The sequence below is a fragment of the Chaetodon auriga genome, chromosome 10 (assembly GCF_051107435.1).
Source record: "Chaetodon auriga isolate fChaAug3 chromosome 10, fChaAug3.hap1, whole genome shotgun sequence".
In the NCBI taxonomy this organism is placed as follows: Eukaryota; Metazoa; Chordata; class Actinopteri; order Chaetodontiformes; family Chaetodontidae; genus Chaetodon; species Chaetodon auriga.
In genome coordinates this window covers 26,576,685-26,596,539 of record NC_135083.1, presented here as the reverse complement: position 1 = coordinate 26,596,539, position 19,855 = coordinate 26,576,685, and the positions used below count along the sequence as shown (strand labels likewise).

The window sequence follows — 19,855 nt, the reverse complement described above, 5'->3', positions numbered from 1 at the left end:
GCATAAAAGCAGTGTTGGAACACACTGTGGTACCATAACCTCGTGAGCATCAGTTGAACAGTATTGTACTGCAGAAAGAAGTGTGTTGCTACAATGGCGAAAAAAGGGCAATTAACAATGGAAGAGAGACAGACCATCATAACACTTAAAAATGTAGGTCTTTCCAACAGAGAAATTACAAAGTCATGGTGTCAGTGAGTACAGTTTTCTTCATCATCAAAAGGAACTCAGAAACTGGGGGAAACCTGGACAGGAAGAGGTCTGGCAGACCCAAAGCCACAAATGACTCAGAGGATAAGTTTCTGAGAGTTAACAGCTTGGGTGATAGGCGGCTCACAGGGCAACAGCTTCCAGCACAGCTTAACAGTGGTCGTAGTAAGCAAGTCTCAGTTTCAACTGTGAAGAGAAGACTTTGAGCTGCCGGTTTGACATAACTAGTTGCATCAAGAAAGCCATTGCTAAAATATCAGAATAAGACAAAGAGGCTTGCCTGGGCCATGAAACACTGCCAGTGGACTACTGAAGACTGGAAGAAGGTATTATGGACTGATGAATCAAAATTTCATCATGCAGGATCTTTGTACGCTGTCGAGTTGGTGCAAGGATGGTTCAACAGTGTGTGACATCAACTGTCAAACATGGAGGAGGAAGTGTGATGGTCTGCGGCTGTTTTGCTGGATCCAGGGTCGGTGACTTGTACAGAATGAGAGGCACCCTGAACCAAAACAGCTACCACAGCATTCTGCAGCGCTATGCAATACCCTCTGGTATGCGCCTAGTTGGTCAGGGGTTCATCCTACACCAAGGTAATGACCCAAAACATAAGTCCAAGCTATGCCAGAACTACCTAAAAAGAACAAGATGGTAAGCTTGAAAACATGGAGTGGCCAGCACAGTCTCCAGACTTAAACCTTATCGAGCTGGTTTGGGATGAAATGGACAGAAGAGTGAGAGCAAAGCAACCAACAAGTGCCACATATTTATGGGAACTTCTGCAACAGATCTGGGGAGAACTTTCTGAAGAATAATTGATTTCTATTGTAGAAAGAATGCCACAAGTGTGTTCAGCTGTTATATCTGCCAAAGGTGGCTACTTTGATGATTCAAAAGTTTAGAATACATTTTGGTCTATAAATTGATTCTATGATTTCATTTTTTAACTCCAATTGTTTATTTGCACTATGCTTTCATTTCAGAGTGCAATGAGACATTAAACTGAATAATTTTCGATAAAAAAATGGAAATATTGGGGCATTCTAAAACTTTTGACTGGTAGTGTATGCTGCCAAGTAGACAATGTCGTTCGGGGAGAGCCTTGCTTATGTCAGCAAGACAATGTCAAACCAAATTCTGCATGTATTACAACAGCATGGCTCTGTAGTAAAAAAGAGACCTCGTGCTAAACTGGCCTGCCTGCAGTCCTGACTTGTCACCCATTGAAAATGTTTGGCGCATTATGAAATGTAAAATATGACAAAGGAGACCCTGAACTGTTGAGCAGCTGAAATCATACACGAAGGAAAAATGGGAAAACATTCCACTTTGAAAATGACAGCAATTGGTCTCCTGGGTTTCAGTGTTTTGCAAATCATGTTTCTATTTACATCTTACACAGTGTCCCAACTTTTTCAGACTTGACTGAGTTAGACAGTTGAAAAAGATGCACAGCAAATGTCCTGTGCTTTTGACTCCTGCTGTTGCACTGAATGTCCAAAATAATGGTTTTATTCTTTTATGAATTTTGTGTTTGATAGTTTTATTACGTACGCAACATCACCACAGACCTAAAAGCTGGGGAGAGAAAAACAACATACCTGTCGGTCCACCTCTGGCAGCAGTTGCAGCAGCTGCTGCTGAGAGTGTGTGGGGAAGGCTGAGAAGGTCCGCACATTGATGAGGGCTCTGATGTTGGTGTTGACCAGGATGGAGCCTGGTGTTTCGAAGTCTACATCCACCCCTCCTCGACTCCTTTTCATGGGTCCTGACAGTGAAAACCACGTTATCTAAGCCACTCAGCCTGATGCTCAAGTGACAGGCCTGGTGGGTATTTTTTACAGGATATCTTAGCTTCAAATATTTGGAGAATGGATTGCATTAAACCTCTTTTTATTTTATCAGTATGCCTCCCATACTGTTCATTTTCAGGTTAATGTTGAGGTCTGACCAGACTGACGCCGATCAACAGTCTGAATTTTGACTTTCATTACTGGTGTGTTGTTAATGCCATTATTTCCAGTGGTTCTTACCTGACGGGACATGCTCTCCATTCACTTTAAGAGGGGTGAGGACAACACGAGGCATCATGACTGCTTTCTTCCTCTGTCTCCCTGACTGTAGTAACACAAATGGTGGGATGGAAAGGTGGAGACAGTAGACAGTTGTACAGTTAACAAGTTAAGCAGTATTGTTTTCCTGTCCTACAGATCAAGTCCAAACACATGACAGGAAGAAATGGCTAACGACTTAAACTTGTTCAGATAGTCTTTCAGGAGTTAACACTATTCACATTGGATTCTAAAACAAACAGTGCTCTAAATGACAATGTAGAAGTGTTCTCAAATCCTTGACAAATGAACACATTACAGTTTCCACTGTAAACATAGGGCAGCCAGTGGTTTCATGCTGACCTGTCTTGAGCGGCTCAGTCTAGTCTGGGCATGTTGAGCATGTTGGGTCTGCTGTGTTTCTGTGCGTCCCTGCTGTCCTGCTGCCCTGCTGAGACGGGTTTGAGGCTGGGTAATAGGAACCTGCAGCTCTGTGGAGCAAGAGGCGCTGGACGAGCTCTCATCCACCGAGGCTTCAGGTTAGAGAAAAAAAATGTTCACAACTCTGTCACACACACTTTAAAACAGCAGAGATACTCTATCAACATTTCGAAGAGGGGTGTGCAGTGTCCAACGCACATTGGTTACAACATAAACCATTTACATGACTGCTTGTACTGAAATTCACCTTTACAGTACATCCCAACTTCTGGGTTTTCCCTACTATTATAACACTTGCTTGTGTTTTTTCACAGCACCTAAGCCAAATGTAATGAAAAAAAACTGTGCTGAGAGTTCTCTACCACATTTTGCTGTGATTTATGATCACACTAACTTCTCTGTCCTCCCCTCTCTGTATTTGACCAAGGGTGGGGCTTAGCTTCTAACAGTCTGTCAGCAGAGTAGCGAAGGTAAAGTGAGGGCAATATTTAGAAATAGTTTCGATATTGCTTGGATATTTCTATCTGCTTGGTCCGCAGTTGTTGTTTTACAAAACCACAACATGTTTGTTAAACTAATAGTGAACTTCTATGACCAAGCAAAAATGAGAGCTGTCTGTGTGTAGCCTAACTGCTTATCTTCATTTGGCATTTTAAATTTTGGCAAATTCTAGTAAACTGATGAGACAGTAGCCCCCACTCCAAACCATCCCCTCCTCTCTCAACCAGCAGTACGTGCAGAAAGTGAATCATACAGAGCAGAGGGAGGACAGAGACGAGGTGCAAGGACTGATACTGACTAATGTCTGTGTTCATTCTTTTTAAACTTCACTCAGTATTTTGATGTCAGGAATATTATTTTAGACATTTTAGATTTGTTTCCATTGAGACCAAGTGTATTAAGTGACTCTGCTGTTGTAAACTTTACCGTTTCTGCTCTAGAAACTACACCTGGTTATATTTAAAATATAAATAAATTCGAAACCTGTTCTTAATTTATGATAAAATAATAAGATAAAAAAAATTAAACAAAGATAAAATCCCAATGACACCCACACCCACTGCTGGTTAGGGGCTTCGCCTATCCCTTCACTATCAGCCTTGTTTAACAGTGTTGTTTTGTGTGTCATAAAAAACAATGACCACATCACTCACAAAAATGTTAAGAATTACTTTAGGACACTATGCTGACCTCATCAGCGAGCATGTTTGTTTCACTTTTTTCTTGCTCATGTCAGAGTGTAATGTGAGAAACAATAACCTGTGTGGGTTGTTTTTTTCATATAAGGGAAAACCTTGATCTTTTACTCAAACGCTGCTGTGACACATTGGCATCTTGGCAGAATTCATAAAACAGCAGCTTTCATCTGTGCTGAAGCTGCTTTCCTTGTGTTCTGACTGACATTAACAGAGCAACATTCACTAACAGTTCGGCTGAATCTGTACAAATGGTACCTCTACTGCACCATGCCGAAGGAACAAGGGCGCAGAGTGCAGTACAGTCTGAGAAAGATCCCCTACTGCTGCACATATGGTCAACAGTTTGTTTCAAAAAGTAATATATTACATATTAGGAGTTTCTTTCATTTTCAATCGATATGTTAATTTACAACATTGCTGTCTGTATAGGATAATGTGTTACTGATTACAATGCTTTTGCATTACTTTCACCAAAATAACCCAAGTATGACTAGCTAGTTGAAGAAGTACAACTAGTGTTATACATTATGGTTACCTACCTGTATTACAGTTTAATAATTTAATGATAATCTATATACTACTTCAATGTTTGTGCAAATTGATACAGATATGTTGGCAATCCTATTTATAGTTTTAATGCTTATGCATATTTTCTGATTTACTTAGGAAGCCGGTACAGATTGAAACTGCCAAGACATTCAACGCAAATATTACCCGCACACACATACACACATTACAACCTCTGGGTACGAACAGAGAAAGTATGACCATGGAATGGGGGTGGGTCACCTTAATTGAGAAAAAAACGCTTTTATGAGGTGAAACAATCTTCTGGGAAAAACAGCCGAGGCACCATTTTTCCCATTTTTCTCATCTTTAATGAGCGTGACTTCTGATTAGGCCCAAACTAAACTGATCATGAGACAAGATGCCTCTGGACTTAGGCGGCTTACTACCTCAGCTTAGCAATTTCCAGGGGGAACTGAAATTATTGTTATTTTTTTTCACAGGGTGTCTGGGCTCATTGTTGGGAACAGGCCGTGGACCTCAGACATGGAGCAAAATGTTCTATTGGCTGCCAGTGTTGAGGAATGCTTCTTTATAATCTCTATAGCCCCATCAAGACCTGGGACAATGTAGGAATCAAGACATTTCTCACCACTTGAAAGAAGTGGGCTTGTGACCAGAAGGACACTGGTTCTATCCCTGGATTGGCAGGATATGTCTGGGAGAAGACGTGAAAGAACAGTACTTGCCTTTCCCTCATTACCACCACTGAATAGCAGTCGACTGATCCAGGTTTTTCAATGGTTGATGCCAATATTAAGAGAGCCTTGTGGCTGATATATAATGCTGATAAAATATAACAATTCAATAACAACAACAAATAAGACAATTACTGAACTTAAATGAACATCTAATAACACTAATGTTATTGTCTGCATTGTCTCTGTTCAGATCTAAGTAGATCTGTAGTGTCTGTTGTGCACCTATTTTGAATAAAACATGTCCACAGGTAAGAATAGTACAAACTTGAATGAATGTAAAAGAAAGTTTTAGCGCACTTAACAACAGCATTTCAGCAATTTAGCAGCAATTCTCTGTTTATAAGAGAACAAAAATTTGCAAATATAAAACAAAACAACAAAGCATCAGTGCACACAGTAGCACCAGCATCTGGTTTTTTGGTCCCAACTAACATTTATTTAACACTAATGAAAAAAAATCAAAAAAATCTGAAAGGAAAAGATTATCTCTCTAATCATCTCTGATGTGCCAAAATACCAGATATTAGCCTGGTCTATCACTACCACTGACATACTGTTCCGTAAAGTGGTAAAGGTGGTAACGTTAGAGTCCTCAAGAGGGAAAGGAGGCAACTGCAGCAGGATGCACAATCATTGTGGTATGAGGCATTGGTTTATACACACACATACCTGTCCCAACACAAATAAAAATTATATAAACAAACCGAAAACTAGACTATGGCCAGTGCCTACATCATTAGGGGGGAGAATATACTCCTGATGATACGCTTGTTCGCTGCCAGGACGAGCACTGCTCTTGTGTTGGGATCCACACAAACAAGCAGAATTTGATCTTAAAACCGATCAGTGACACTCTTTTACCCTCACTGCTCACCATAAAGTTTGCTGTAAGTGATGTCATTTAGCCTCATTGTGGGCACTGCAGCAGAGCAGTTTAAAAAATATTCTTTTAAAGGCTATATCAGCAACCAATCATATGGTAATTTAGGAGGCAATGTGGCCTTGTGTGCTCCACTTAATTCAGCATGCAATTAACACACCAGTCATAATTTTGTTTTAATGAAAGCGGAACTCCTGGCTTTTTCTTTAGTTATAATTCAATTCAGACACTCCTGGCTTCTGCTCCTAGTGTTCTTTTACACGGTTTTGGAAGAAGGAAACAGCAGGTAAAACAGGTGAACCAGGACATATTTTCTTTTAAAATAAATGAATGATGTGAAGAGTGCTTTATGTGGATGTCCAAAAGTAACTGGTAAATATTTGGAAAAGTAACTGTTAAATAATTAAAGAAAATGTATAGTGTTAAATTTGAGCACGAAACTTGGTGTGGTGAGTGTTTAATTAGGTTATTCAAGGCAGCAACTACACCAAGCTGTGCTGCTGTGGTCCTGCTTGCTAGCAGAGCAGCAACCCCCTCAACAGAGCCATGTCCTCAGAGCCAACAGACTGGCTTAAGAATGTGTCACCACATACAAGCAAGGAGAGAAGTGTATTTAAAGAAACAATTCGGGCGCCTCAGCAGGTCTGTTTTTGGCTTCCTGTGTTGTAAGGAACCTTTCACAAAGACAATTCAGCCTCCAATCAATTGTTCAATACAACAAAATTGAGGAAAAGGCCTCTGGTGCACACGCAATGACAGGTCACTGCGTGTGGTGTGGTGTTACCGTCATTGTCTCCGCTAGCAGCAGCGGTGGTCTCCACAGAGTCGCAGCTCTCCTGCTCAGTGGCCTCCGTGGGGCCAACCGCAGCCAAAGCCGATCCTACTGCAGGGGTGCTGCTGCTGGAGGCTGGTGCAGCACTACTGCCGACTGACTCTGTTGGTGTCTCTGACTCTGATGTTGTCTTTGTCCACTGGAGGGCATTCTTCTACAGTGTAAACAGTACAGGGAAAGGGTTAGCAGGATTTGTCTGCATGTGTGATGCACACCAGAAAGGCTCGTGGTCATGCATATAATCCACTGCGACACTGAAGCATTCAAAATAATGTGACCGAATGAGTCAGTTTTACCCTGTAGTGTATATATACCTATAAACAATTACAGCCACCAATCAATAAGACATCTTCTGGTGTCCATGCTGACTTCACCGGATTACGCAAAATTGTTAACTTATAAAAGAAATAGACTAGCTGACTAGTCTTAAAAAAAAGTTGCGTGTTTGTCTGTATCCTCCTCAGTTAATAAATGAGAGCGTTTCATCAATAAGGCAGTCAGCAGGTGTGCTTCCGCAGAAGAGCTCCCAATAAAAATATTCACTATGCAACCTGTGGATTATTGAGTCAGAACTTCTCAGAATCTTTTTCAAAAGAAACTTTTTAGAGTCGTATTCTACTGACACCAATTATGATGGTAATGCAGACTCACAGAAATGACCTTTAGCAGCAGACTGGTGAAGTGTGTTGAGAGTGAAGATGATCATGGTTGAGTAGTTGAGTACCTTGAGAGTGAACAGGCTCATTCGTCCTGGCAGCTTGAAGAAGATGCTGTTCTTGACTCGGTCTCCCCTCACCTGGGAGTGCAGCATGGTGACCAGGCAAGCCAAAGGTGCTGTACCACTGTGCGCGCATGCGCGCACACACACACACACACACACACACACACACACACACACACAGAGTCAAGGCATATGCAAATTAGCCAACTCGTTGATTTAACGTCATCCAGCCTGTCAAGAGATGAACTCAGTGTATCACTATACTGCACTGTCTACGCTTGATATCTTTGTGTAATCAGCCAAGGAGCTTCAATCAACTATGTTTCCAGTTATCACTTACTCATTACTTTTTCCTGTTTTTTCCCCACTTTGCCCCTTTCAATCTCTGCTTCACAAGATTGGACACAAAACAGCTGATTCTCTAATTATAATGACAGTAAATAAATTGATTTCATTGTTACTGTGTGGGACAGTCCCAGTCATGCTGGTTATACTAAACACATATGGCCACTCATGCAGCTAACTGAAAGTGTTGCTAATGGTTTACTAACTTGTTTCAAGAGGGTCAGACATTAACAAAACTAATGAAAGCTGTGGTTGTGCAATATGACAATTTCAATTCAAATTCAGTTTTACTTATATAGCACCAAATCACAACAGAAGTTGTCTCAGGACACTTTCCATATAGAACTGGTACAACTCTTTATCTAGAGAGACCCAACAATTCCCTCATGAGCAAGCACTTGTTGACAGTGGTGAGAAAAAACCTGTGCAATATACTGCACACCATGACACAATATACATATGCCAACTGTCAGATTTTGCCATACAATTTAGAGTGTTGTATCTACCTCTTTAACACTTCTGATAGCATCAGGTAATTTTGGGCAATACTACAAATCAATACGCAGGCCTATTTAATGGTAATACTGAATTTTTGCATCAATGTGATTAAGTACTGTGTTTTGGCTAGTCTGGTGTATTGCAGTTGTTTAATACCTGACATATCAGACATGCCTGTCTGGTTATTTAATCGATGAAAATAATGAATACATTTGCATATGATATACATATATTCAAATCATGACATAAAATTACATATACCATGACAATGGAGTTTGTCCGTATCTTTCATCCTTAATAAAAGCTTATCAAAATTCTGGAGCTATAATCGGGCAACAAAATAAAATACAGCACCTAACAATCGGTATGAAGAAGCTTGCATGTTACTGTAAATACTCAAATCAAGTTCATTTTTTCAAGTCCTGAAATTTTCAATATACTACAAGAATTTCAAAACAATGTTGTAAGACCGTAGAACAGCACTCCTTAAGATTTACGTTACCTTTACATTTGTGATCTACCTTTTCAGACCATACATTTCCTTTCCTTATTGTATTTTTCTTGTTGGGAAATATATTTCTCTTAAAATTCATTAAAGGGAATCAAATGTTACATCATATAGAGTCACAGCTATCAATGCTTTCACTGTTAATCTGCTGATTATTTTTATGATTAACAGATAACTTGCTTTGTTGTAAAATAATGAAAATTTCTGAAAAATGATCACAACCAGGCCAAAATGACAGCTTCAGATTGCTTTTTTTGTGTAACAACTAAAACCCAGAGACTCTTCCCTTATTCTACATTTATCATAAATGACAACGAAAAGCAGCAAATAACTGCATTTAACAAGCTGCAATCAGCAATGTTTGACATTTTTCCTTGAAAAGTGACTAAAATGATTAGTTGACGATTCATTTTCTTTCGATTGACTAATCGACTAACTGTTGCAGTTCTAGATCCTTGGACATGCATAACCTTTGATTACAAATAGCTAAGGGAGTGTATGGAGTACTTAAGATGCTGTCAGTTTTGCTCTTTTAATGGCCAGTAACAGATTTGATGACTTTATAACAGCCTATCAAATGTGACAGATCCTGTGGTGGTTTTTAAAACTGATCTTTCATTTGAAACGTTTTTTCTTTTTTCTTTTGTATTGTACCTGATGAACTGTAAAGAAAAAGAGTGCTGCAAAGACATGTGACATCAAACAGCTGGAACTAAACAATTACTGTGACATTCAAGTTCCAGTATGACTCTATTTGACATTCTGCACACCCTCCTCTTTACTCTAATGGCTACTGGTTTTCTGCAGTCTTAATTTTTGCCTAAATATTATCTATTGATTTAATTTTTCATTTCACCTCCTGTAGCTAACTGATGACAAATTAAAATGTATTTAAACAGTACTCTAGGAATTGCGTACTGTTTTTTTTCCTGGGACAGCTATGCTGCATTGCTTTGACATTTGAAAACACAGAAAGTGGGCTGTGTGTTTTTGCTGTTCAAAAAGACAATCCGTGTGGGAAGTCTTTGGCAAGATATATGATTATTTTCATTATTGCATCAAACACTATTTAACCTCAAGCAAGTTTTTTATTGAGTATGAACGACAGCATATGATGAACAGTTGTTTAACAAGTTCAAATATTTTAGTTAAATGTTAAAGCACACCTGATCATTGTTATTAACTTAAATAGGCATTCCTTGGGATTGACAAAGAACGCCAATGCTTTGGGCCACCCTCTTGCCAAATAACAGATTAAACAAACAAACGAATTCACCAAGCCCAAAGGGAAAACTAAGAGTGTTAAAATAAAAAGACAATCATTGGTTCTTTTAAGGCACCCTATTTTGGCCCCAGATCCCCAGATTTCCTCCCATCCTAAGCTGACGTCTTGAAATTCAATAAAGTACACATTTGAATAATCATTTCAAAACAATGGGGTTCAACTGGCCACTACAACAAAATAATTGAGTGTATCCTTAAGACAATGAACAAAAGACAAAGACTGCAAATTAGCTATGGCCAAGTTCAACATAAGTCCAATATACATTGCACCAGTTGTATTTTATTTAAATGTATCAACCCTATTAAAATAAATAATGTAATACAAAACAAAAAAGGGTCAGAGGTGACTGTTTTCAACAGTTGCAGTATTGGACACATAGTGTTTAACCAGGCAAATGTGCCCAGAGAAAGCACAGGTCTGAGAAAATATGAAAGAGCATGAAAAAGAGCAGCAGTATTTGGTTCCATAAAATAAATAACAAATGTGTGCAATGATGGTCTATGATCCTCCAACTTACCTCCTGTTTAGGTCAGCAGCACGCCAAGTAGTTCATGTGGGAGAAAACGGGAAAAAAAACCCTCAGTTATAACTGCATTGATTGATATGTTGAGGTAATCTGTGAGGTGTATGATCAGTTTATTGACTGCTAAAAATACATAAGAATAAATGTAAGACCTATTTGTCTCACAGCAGACAAGACCGGTGTCGAAAACTTAAACAATTGCTGATGATGTACCCTGAGACAAGACAAGGCCGAACTGTGATTTTAACTCCATATCACACAGGTTTCAGGGAGGCATATTCAAATGCAGTGATACACTCCGAATTCAGTGTTAGACAAAAAATAGATGACTGAAGCTGGTGGTGTCACTGTGCTTTCTTTAATCCTACTTTGGGCTTGTAGTTCTACAATAAGGTACACCTCTGCCACATAAGACTTCTGACATCAATTACTGCAATCAGGTTCAAGAGAACAGCTCCTACAGAAAACTCTGTGTGTGTGTGTGTGTGTGTGTGTGTGTGTGTGTGTGTGTGTGTGTCTGACCGCATTTCCTTCAGCCCCTTGGTCTGGATGACATGGAGGATTTGTTTGGGAGTCATGGGTGCATCAGAGAAGTTCTCCAAAACCTGGAAAACAGCCACATAGCTTTTAAAGACACAGAGGAACACTTCTGCACTGATAATAAAAAACCCTGAAAACAAGATCAGTCAAGACTCAAGTGCCAGTGCTGCAAAGCCTGGGGCAAATAGATTTCTCCAAATGACTTAACATGGTCCACTACCTCACAAATGGTCTGAGTGCAACTTTAACGAAGCAAAAATTTCAAAAACAACAAAATCATTTTACTAGTTCTCTTAAAGGCATTGAACTGAAGCAGCACCTGTTACCGTATTAACAATAAACGGGAGAGCTACAAAGTCTTTGCAGCAAATTCGTATATTGCCCAACCCTTCTTTCAGGATTGCTAGAAAGGCAAATCAAAACCCTTGTTTGACAGCAAAACACTTTCATGAAGATTTAGCAGACTGTGGAGTGTTGGTGCAAAGACATCTGCACAAATACGACCTTCATCAAAAAGTCATAAGAAGAAAACCTTTCCTGCATACTCATCACAAAATTCAGCCAGAAGTTTGTAAAGGAACATTTAAAGCCTAATGTCTTTTGAAAACAAGTCCTGTGGACTGATTTTTGACAGTAATGAGAGAAAGTATGTTTTGAGAAAAAAAGCGCACAGAATTTCATGCTGTTAAGCACGGGGCAAGCCTGTATTCTAAACATTGAGTGAATTCAATCATCAAAATAAGTTTTTGTATTTATCCGCCATTTACCAGTATTGTTTTGTTTCCGTCTATTTTATGCAAGGAACAGGAAACTCACATGATGTATGTCAAGCACTTAATATTCATAACTGAAAACTTAAGGAGGAAGTGCTCATCTGATTATTGGTACAGTTTTCTTCTTTTTCTTTGTCTAGGTATCACAAGGGGAACATAAGGAGAAATATCCCGTTTCATGCCTGAAAAGGGCCCAAGACTAGTTGCTGATTAATACATGTGGAGTGGTAACTTCCCAGTATTTTCCAGTAAATGTCTTTGGGATGTACTGAACAGACAGTTGAATACTTGAGGCTTGACTTAACCTTTGAGTACATCTCTGACATGAATGTTTTGATTTTATTTTGTTGTTGATGGTGGAGTTGTGAATGTACTGAACTCTACATCTATAACATACACCCATAAAATCAAAAACACAATTCAAAAGCTCAGCCACACACACCTGTGTGCATTCCTCTACTGGAATGCACACAGGTGTACCTATGCAGTGTCTGGCAAAGAAAGTATATGATGAGCTGCAGTCTGTAAGAGACAATTAATGTATTTTAATGTTCATTTGAAACAAAATCCGGTCATTCAGGATTCACTCAGGTTCTCCCCTCTTGTTCATATTGTATCCCTGCTGTATGAGTGGAGAGCAAAGGCCTATCCGGTCAAAACACAAGCACCGAGTGAAGCCCATTGCCCCCACACTGAGGATGAATGTAGAACACTGTGGAAAACACCACCTTTCCACAATCCTACACAATCATAAATGTACTTATGCGACATCAGGCCAACTGTCCGGTTGTCACTGTGCATTTCAATTAAGTAAATAATGTAATAATTCGCTATTAACCCCGCAGCTCGCTAGTGTTTAAGTTAACGTTTGCCTTTTCTAACTGTTTCAGATGACTAATTACACTTCTTTCCTAAATATGAACGTTTTTCTCGTTGATCTTCCGAAAGAGGACGATTGATTTAACGAATGTTCACAGGACTAATTTATTTTCCTGCAAAATTCCGTGGCAATGTGGATTCTCAAGACAGCTGAGTTAACTACTGGTTAACGTTAGCTATTAGCTTTGCTAACGTTAGCGTGCATTGTAGTCAACAACATTATCTATTAAATCAATTTAGGCGTCACATTAACGCTACAAATCTAACAAAGGGACGTTTGACTGAATAGTTTGCTCACAAAAACGTGTTGTACCGCAAGCGTATTTTTTGAGTTAACTGGGTTGCTCAGATAGTAATTAGCGTAGCGCTAGCTAGCTTGCTGCCTAGCAAACAAAGACCTTAAAATACGAAAGGTGGGTGTTAGCGAGCTAGCCAGCGTTAGCATGTTGCGTTGCGTAGCTATTTATGTCAGCAAGACATGCAGACATGTGCCCCCCAGTTACATTTAATCTAACCATAACCTGCCTGCTGGCTCGGTTAGCGCTGCTGTGTTAATAGCTAGCTGATATTATAGCAGAGCCCAGGTTGTGATCGTGAGGAGAATGTCCAAACACCACAACACATCTGGATCCATCACTTCATATTAATTCATACATAATTTACATGCAGCAAGTTAAATGCTCAAAATAAACTGTTTACCATGCGAGCCGCCTCAGCCCAGGTCCGCTCCTTCTTTCTCTTTTGTTTGTCCTTCATTTCCTCTGCGCTGGTGTCTGCGGCTAGCCTGCTGTGTGTCTACAAAGCAACCTCAATACGACGGCGATTTAGCTGCTTAGCAAAATGGATAACTACGTTCCAGGTTAACTATATATGCACCCAAAACAAAACGTTCCTTTTTGCTCGAAGGGATGCTCTGTATCTGATAATTCTCGCTACTGTATCAAATGCTTTGTCTAAACTAGCTCAACACACATCGTCTCTCTGTAGCATAGGAGCAATGTGAGTGCAGGGCTGGCTGTGGTGCTGCTGCAGGACAAGCCTCTATGGAATGCAACAACCAGGTCAAAGGTCAAACCCTCCGCAGGAATGCAACAAAACAGCGTCCAGCCCTCCGCATGCAAATAGTGCATTTGAACAGATGCTGTATACAAATAATCATATTTGATATCAGAATACCACAGTTTAGATTGAGTCTTCCATTCCCAAACACACAGATATTATTTATTAACCACGTACTTGCAATTGAGTCAATCAATATGAACAACACAATATTGTCTTATTTCACAAGGGAACTATTGATATTGCACAGTTTAGAATGCACTATTGAACATGTGTGAATTTGTCATTTTGGGTGTGTGTGGTCTAAAGGAAGCCTTGTAAAGTTTAATAGAACTTTTAATCAAATTTAAAAAAGAAAAAAACAAACATAAAAATAAATCAATTTCAATTCAATTCAATTGTATTTGTATAGCACCAAATCACAATAGCAGTTGTCTCAGACACTCTCGTCTCTCACACTTTCCATATAGAGCTGTTACAGGCCGAGCTCTTTCATTTACAGAGATCCAACAATTCCCTCACGAGCAAGCACTTGGTGACAGTGGTGAGGAAAAACTTCCTTTTAAAAGCAGAAACCTCAAGCAGAACCAGGCTCTGGGTGGGTGGCCATCTGCCTCAACCGGTTGGGCGAGAGAGAGAGAGAGAGAGAGAGAGAGAGAGAGAGAGAGAGAGAGAGAGAGAGAAATGAGACAGACAGAAACAGAAATATTTTCTGAGGAGGCTCAGACCATTCCATGTGTGCAGCAAGATGATGGAGACCTTCAACCAGTCTGTTGTTGCCAGTGCACTCTTCTTTGCTGCAGTGTGCTGGGGGAGCAACATCAGAGCCGGCGACACCAACAGACTGAACAAACTGATCAGGAAGGCTGGCTCCATTATTTGCTGCAAACTGGACACTTTTGAAGAGGTGGTGGAGCGGAGGACACTGGACAGACTGTTATCCATCATGGATAACCCTGAACATCCTCTTTACCACCTTGTGGACAGACAGCGGAGCTCCTTCTCCAATAGACTGCTCCAGCTTCGCTTTCATAAAGACCGCTTCAGGAATTCATTCCTGCCACAAGTCAACACACTGTACAATAGTAACTTAAACAGTTAATCCATCAACCTCACAATCCCAATATTTTACATATTATCTGTACTATTGCAATATTGCACACATGGTCTACTGTTTACATTTATTTATCATCTGAAACTGAACCAATTTCTTGCTGTAAATACTTGTTTCTATACTTAGTTATATTGTATTTTTATTATATTATATGTATTATACATTATAATACATATTATATAACTATATATTTAGTTATGCTTAGTTATATTTTTATTTTTTAACAAACTGCTGTTATTCCTGTTTCTGTTTTTTGTTACTTTTTTTGTTACTTTTGTTACTTTTTGTTGTATACATTATGTGCTTGTCTGTATGTTTAATTGCTACTGCAACAAAATAATTTCCCAAATTGGGATCAATAAAGAAATCTAAAGTCTCAAGTCAAAAGTCTAGTCTACCCAAGTATTTTACCATCACAGTGTCTGTTTCCTGAATTTTCACTCGTTTAGGAGATTGTTTGCACCTGCAGAAATCCACCACCAGATTTTGTTTTTCGCCGCACTGATCTGAAGGCAGTTTTGATGGCACAAATCTACAAATCCCTGGGTCAGTTCTCTGTACTCCCTGTTGTCCCCATCTGTGGGAGAATTTGCAGGTGGCAGTTATCTGATTTGTGTGTGATGTCTGCAGTGTAGAGAGTGAAGAAGAAAGGAGCCAGGACTGTTCCCCGTGGAGAACGCATGCCGAAGACAACCATGTCGGATTCACAGTGCGTTATTCTCACTTACTGTGATGAGTTGGTGAGGTAGTTCATGATCCATGCTGTGAGGTGTTGGTCCACCCCTGTACACTCCAACTTTCGTGTGGACAATATGGTATTGAAGGCGCTGGACAAATCGAAAAACATGATTCCCACAGTGCTTCCAGACATCTCCAGGTGAGAGATTGATCTACACTGAACAAAAAATAGACGCAACACTTTTGTTTTTGCTAGCATTTTTCATGAACTGAACTCAAAGATCTAAAACTGTTTTCTATTTACACAAAAAAACATTTCTCTCAAATATTGTTCACAAATCTGTCTAAATCTGTGTTAGTGAGCACTTCTCCTTTGCCGCGATAATCCATCCCACCTCACAGGTGTGGCATATCAAGATGCTGATTGACAGAATGAATATTGCACAGGTGTGCCTTAGGCCGGTGACTACCATTTGCCTCACGCAGTGCAACACATATCCTTCGCATAGAGTTGATCAGGTTGTGGATTGTGGTCTGTAGAATGTTGGTCCACTCCTCTTCAATGGCTGTGCGAAGTTGCTGGATATTGGCAGGAACTGCAACACGCTGTCGTATACGCAGATCCACAGCATCCCATACATGCTCAATGGGTGACATGTGCGGTGAGTATGCTGGCCATGCAAGAACTGGAATGTTTTCAGCTTCCAGGAATTGAGTACAGATCCATGCATTATCATGCTGTAACATGAGGTGATGGTCGTGGATGAATGGCACAACAATGGGCCTCAGGATCTCATCACAGTATCTCTGTGCTTTCAAAATGCCATCAATAAAATGCACCTGTGTTCGTTGTCCATAACATATGCCTGCCCATACCATAACCCCACCGCCACCATGGGCCACTCGATCCACAACGTTGACATCAGCAAACCGCTCACCCACACGACGCCACACACACTGTCTGCCATCTGCCCTGAACAGTGAAAACCGGGATTCATCCGTGAAGAGAACACCTCTCCAACGTGGCAGACGCCATCGAATGTCAGCATTTGCAATTCAAGTCGGTTACGACGACGAACTGCAGTCAGGTCGAGACCCCGATGAGGACGACGAGCATGCAGATGAGCTTCCCTGAGACGGTTTCTGACAGTTTGTGCAGAAATTCTTTGGTTATGCAAACCGATTGTTGCAGCAGCTGTCCAGGTGGCTGGTCTCAGATGATCTTGTATGTGAACATGCTGGATGTGGAGGTCCTGGGCTGGTGTGGTTACACGTGGTCTGTGGTTGTGAGGCCGGTTGGATGTACTGCCAAATTGTCTGAAACGCCTTTGGAGATGGCTTACGGTAGAAAAATGAACATTCAATTCACGGGCAACAGCTCTGGTGGACATTCCTGCAGTCAGCATGCCAATTGCACGCTCCCTTGCAACTTGCGACATCTGTGGCATGGTGCATTTTAGAGTGGCCTTTTATTGTGGCCTGCCTAAGGCACACCTGTGCATTAATCATGCTGTCTAATCAGCATCTTGATATGCCACACCTGTGAGGTGGGATGGATTATCTCGGCAAAGGAGAAGCGCTCACTAACACAGATTTAGACAGATTTGTGAACAATTTAGGTGGCTAGAAGGTCCCGGGTTCGATTCCTGCCTGGGGTGCTGTGGGTGTGTCGTCCACCATGCCTTCGGTGCCTGCAACCCTTTAAGGGGCCTTTCTGTGTGGAGTCTGCATGTTCTCCCCGTGTTCACCTGGGGTATCCTCCATAAAAAAAACCCACTAAAAACATGCAAGAAGATCACCACCTGACCGAATGGTCAGGGCCGGGGCCGCTGTCGGCTGGCAGCCCACCGCTCTTGGTCTGCCATGGAGGAAGGACTTACCAGGATGGGTTAAAAGTGGAGAAATAATTTCACTTAAGCTTCAGACGTCTGTAACTCTGCATGTTGTGTTGTGATTAATCTTCTTCTTCTTATATTGTGAGAAGTGGTTTTTTTGTGTATATCGAAAATGTTTTAGATCTTTGAGTTCAGCTCATGAAAAATGGGAGCAAAAACAAAAGTGTTGCATTTATATTTTTGTTCAGAGTATGTAGGAGGTAGATGACAGCATCACCCACCCCAGTTCCAGGTTGACAGGCAAACTGCAGCAGGTCTGTTGATGGTTTCATCAGCAGGCGGAGTCCGACAAGGACCAGCCTCTCCGGGGTTTTCAATAGGTGTAATGCCAGTGATACTGGCCTGTAGGTGTAGAGGTCCTTGGGGAGCAGAGTCTTGCAAAGTACACTGGTACCATGCAGGATGTTTTCCACAGCTGTGCCACTCAGATTTAGGCTCAGGTTGAACTGGGCTGGACAGGACTTGAGGAACCTTAAGCTGATGGCATTCAGATCCGCAGCCTTGCTCGCTTTGATCCTCCTGTGGGTCCCGGGTTTGGCATTGTACAGGAAATGCAGTGGATGGGCAGGGTGGCTGTGAGCTGAATGTTGTGAGAAGGGAGTAATAGGTGGGGGTGGGGCAGTACACCAGGGCTCCATATGATGGGGGTTGCAGCAGGGATAACTGGACAAAGGGAGGAGCAGAGATGACCGATTAAATCTAGAAATGAAAGGGTTCAGATCATTTACCTGTTTCGGTCCCCCAGAGGCTGGCAGTTGGGTGTCTTTTGGTAAGCGATGGTTTCAAGGCCCCTTCACACTCCACTGATGTTGTTCTGTTTCAGCTCCTCCTCCATCTTTCTCCTTTAGCTGTTTTTTTCCTCTCTGATCCTCCTCCTCAGCTCCAAAAGTAACTCCTTCACAGTTGTACCAAAACAGTCATTCAAAGCTGCATCAGCTTTATTTGTGACACAAAAAGAAATCTGAGACAGTACTGTGCAAACTCCATTCATTGTTAGGGGCTATGGTTTGAAAACCCCAGAAAAAGCTAGTTAAATACACCTTAAGTTTTTATTTTTTCAGACAGCTATTTCCATTAAGAATAAACTTTCATTGTCAATGAGACATATATTGGCTTACATTTTGTATCTAAGGTCAAGTTTGCAATTTGAAGATGTCACCTTGAGCTTGAGAAATTGTGATGGGTATTTTTTAAATATTTTCTGACATTTTTGAAATGATGATTAAATCATAGTGAATCAACAAAAGTGGTAGAATCATTGATAATGAAAGTATTTTCATTCATATTTAAAGTAGTTTCAGTGAAAGAAAATTCCCACAACTACCAGAGAGCAAAGTCTATGCTTACAACATAGACAATACACTGTGATAGCTTACTTATTCAGTATAGACAGGTACATATATCAAAAGAGCAGGAAAAATGTAGTTCTTTGCCTGCAGAAGAGGCAGGCTTAATATAAAACAGATTTTTTTTTTTTTTTTAAAAAGAAAGAAAATATATCAAACTCAAAATCAAATTTAAAGATTTGATCAACATAATTGTTTTCAATGTTGTCTGTAATTTAATTTAGCAGAATTGTGACAATATATGTATATATAACAGTAACAACAGCAACAGTATTTTTACATTTTGTACAGTTGTACATATTGTGCATAATCACAGACTTGTGAAATTCAATGCAATTCTATGCAACAGTATTCTTAAGTGCAATACAACATATGACACTGGTAGTTTTCTCAAAAGAATATTGGCAATTGAAAAAGGATTTTTATGGGCAGTAGTATTTTATGGTAGTAAGTATATACAGTATATATACATAGTTGATTTCCTGTTCTATAGCCTGTAGACTCTTTATGTTGACCCTTCTATGCCACTGTTTTTTTGCTTTTTGAAGTACTTGCTGGATGTAATGACTTAATATCCTTGGTGTGGGATCAATAAAGTCTTGAGTTATCTTATATATATTGTGTCCACTAGCAAGAAAAGTTTTGGTCAGGAATATTGACCCCTGTGATATTCTTGATTGGGTTTTTTAAAAATCCCAATACTTGTCTAGTTTCACTCAGTTCCAACACATACAAAAAATGAGACTCCTTACTTAAACTCCTTACACTGGCTGCCAGATGGTTTTAAAAATAAATTGATACAGTAGG

General features: G+C 40.2%; 1 protein-coding gene across 3 annotated transcripts in view; it reads right to left on the bottom strand.

Moving 5' to 3' along the window:
* The window catches only part of asxl1 (ASXL transcriptional regulator 1), a 148,703-nt gene that overhangs the window by 10,423 nt on the left and 118,425 nt on the right, over positions 1 to 19,855 (bottom strand). Inside the window, exons 1-7 of one of the 3 annotated variants that reach the window (XM_076740411.1) lie at positions 13,656 to 13,999; positions 11,286 to 11,369; positions 7,609 to 7,728; positions 6,837 to 7,038; positions 2,628 to 2,797; positions 2,247 to 2,331; positions 1,815 to 1,981 (exon numbers count right to left, since the gene is read on the bottom strand). In XM_076740411.1, coding sequence (XP_076596526.1) covers positions 1,815 to 1,981; positions 2,247 to 2,331; positions 2,628 to 2,797; positions 6,837 to 7,038; positions 7,609 to 7,728; positions 11,286 to 11,369; positions 13,656 to 13,712 — 885 coding nt within the window. In that variant the 5' untranslated portion in view covers positions 13,713 to 13,999. Of the gene's footprint in view, positions 1 to 1,814; positions 1,982 to 2,246; positions 2,332 to 2,627; positions 3,375 to 6,836; positions 7,039 to 7,608; positions 7,729 to 10,758; positions 11,261 to 11,285; positions 11,370 to 13,655; positions 14,000 to 19,855 lie in introns of those variants that run through there. The other 2 variants (XM_076740412.1, XM_076740413.1) reach the window with 2 other exon arrangements.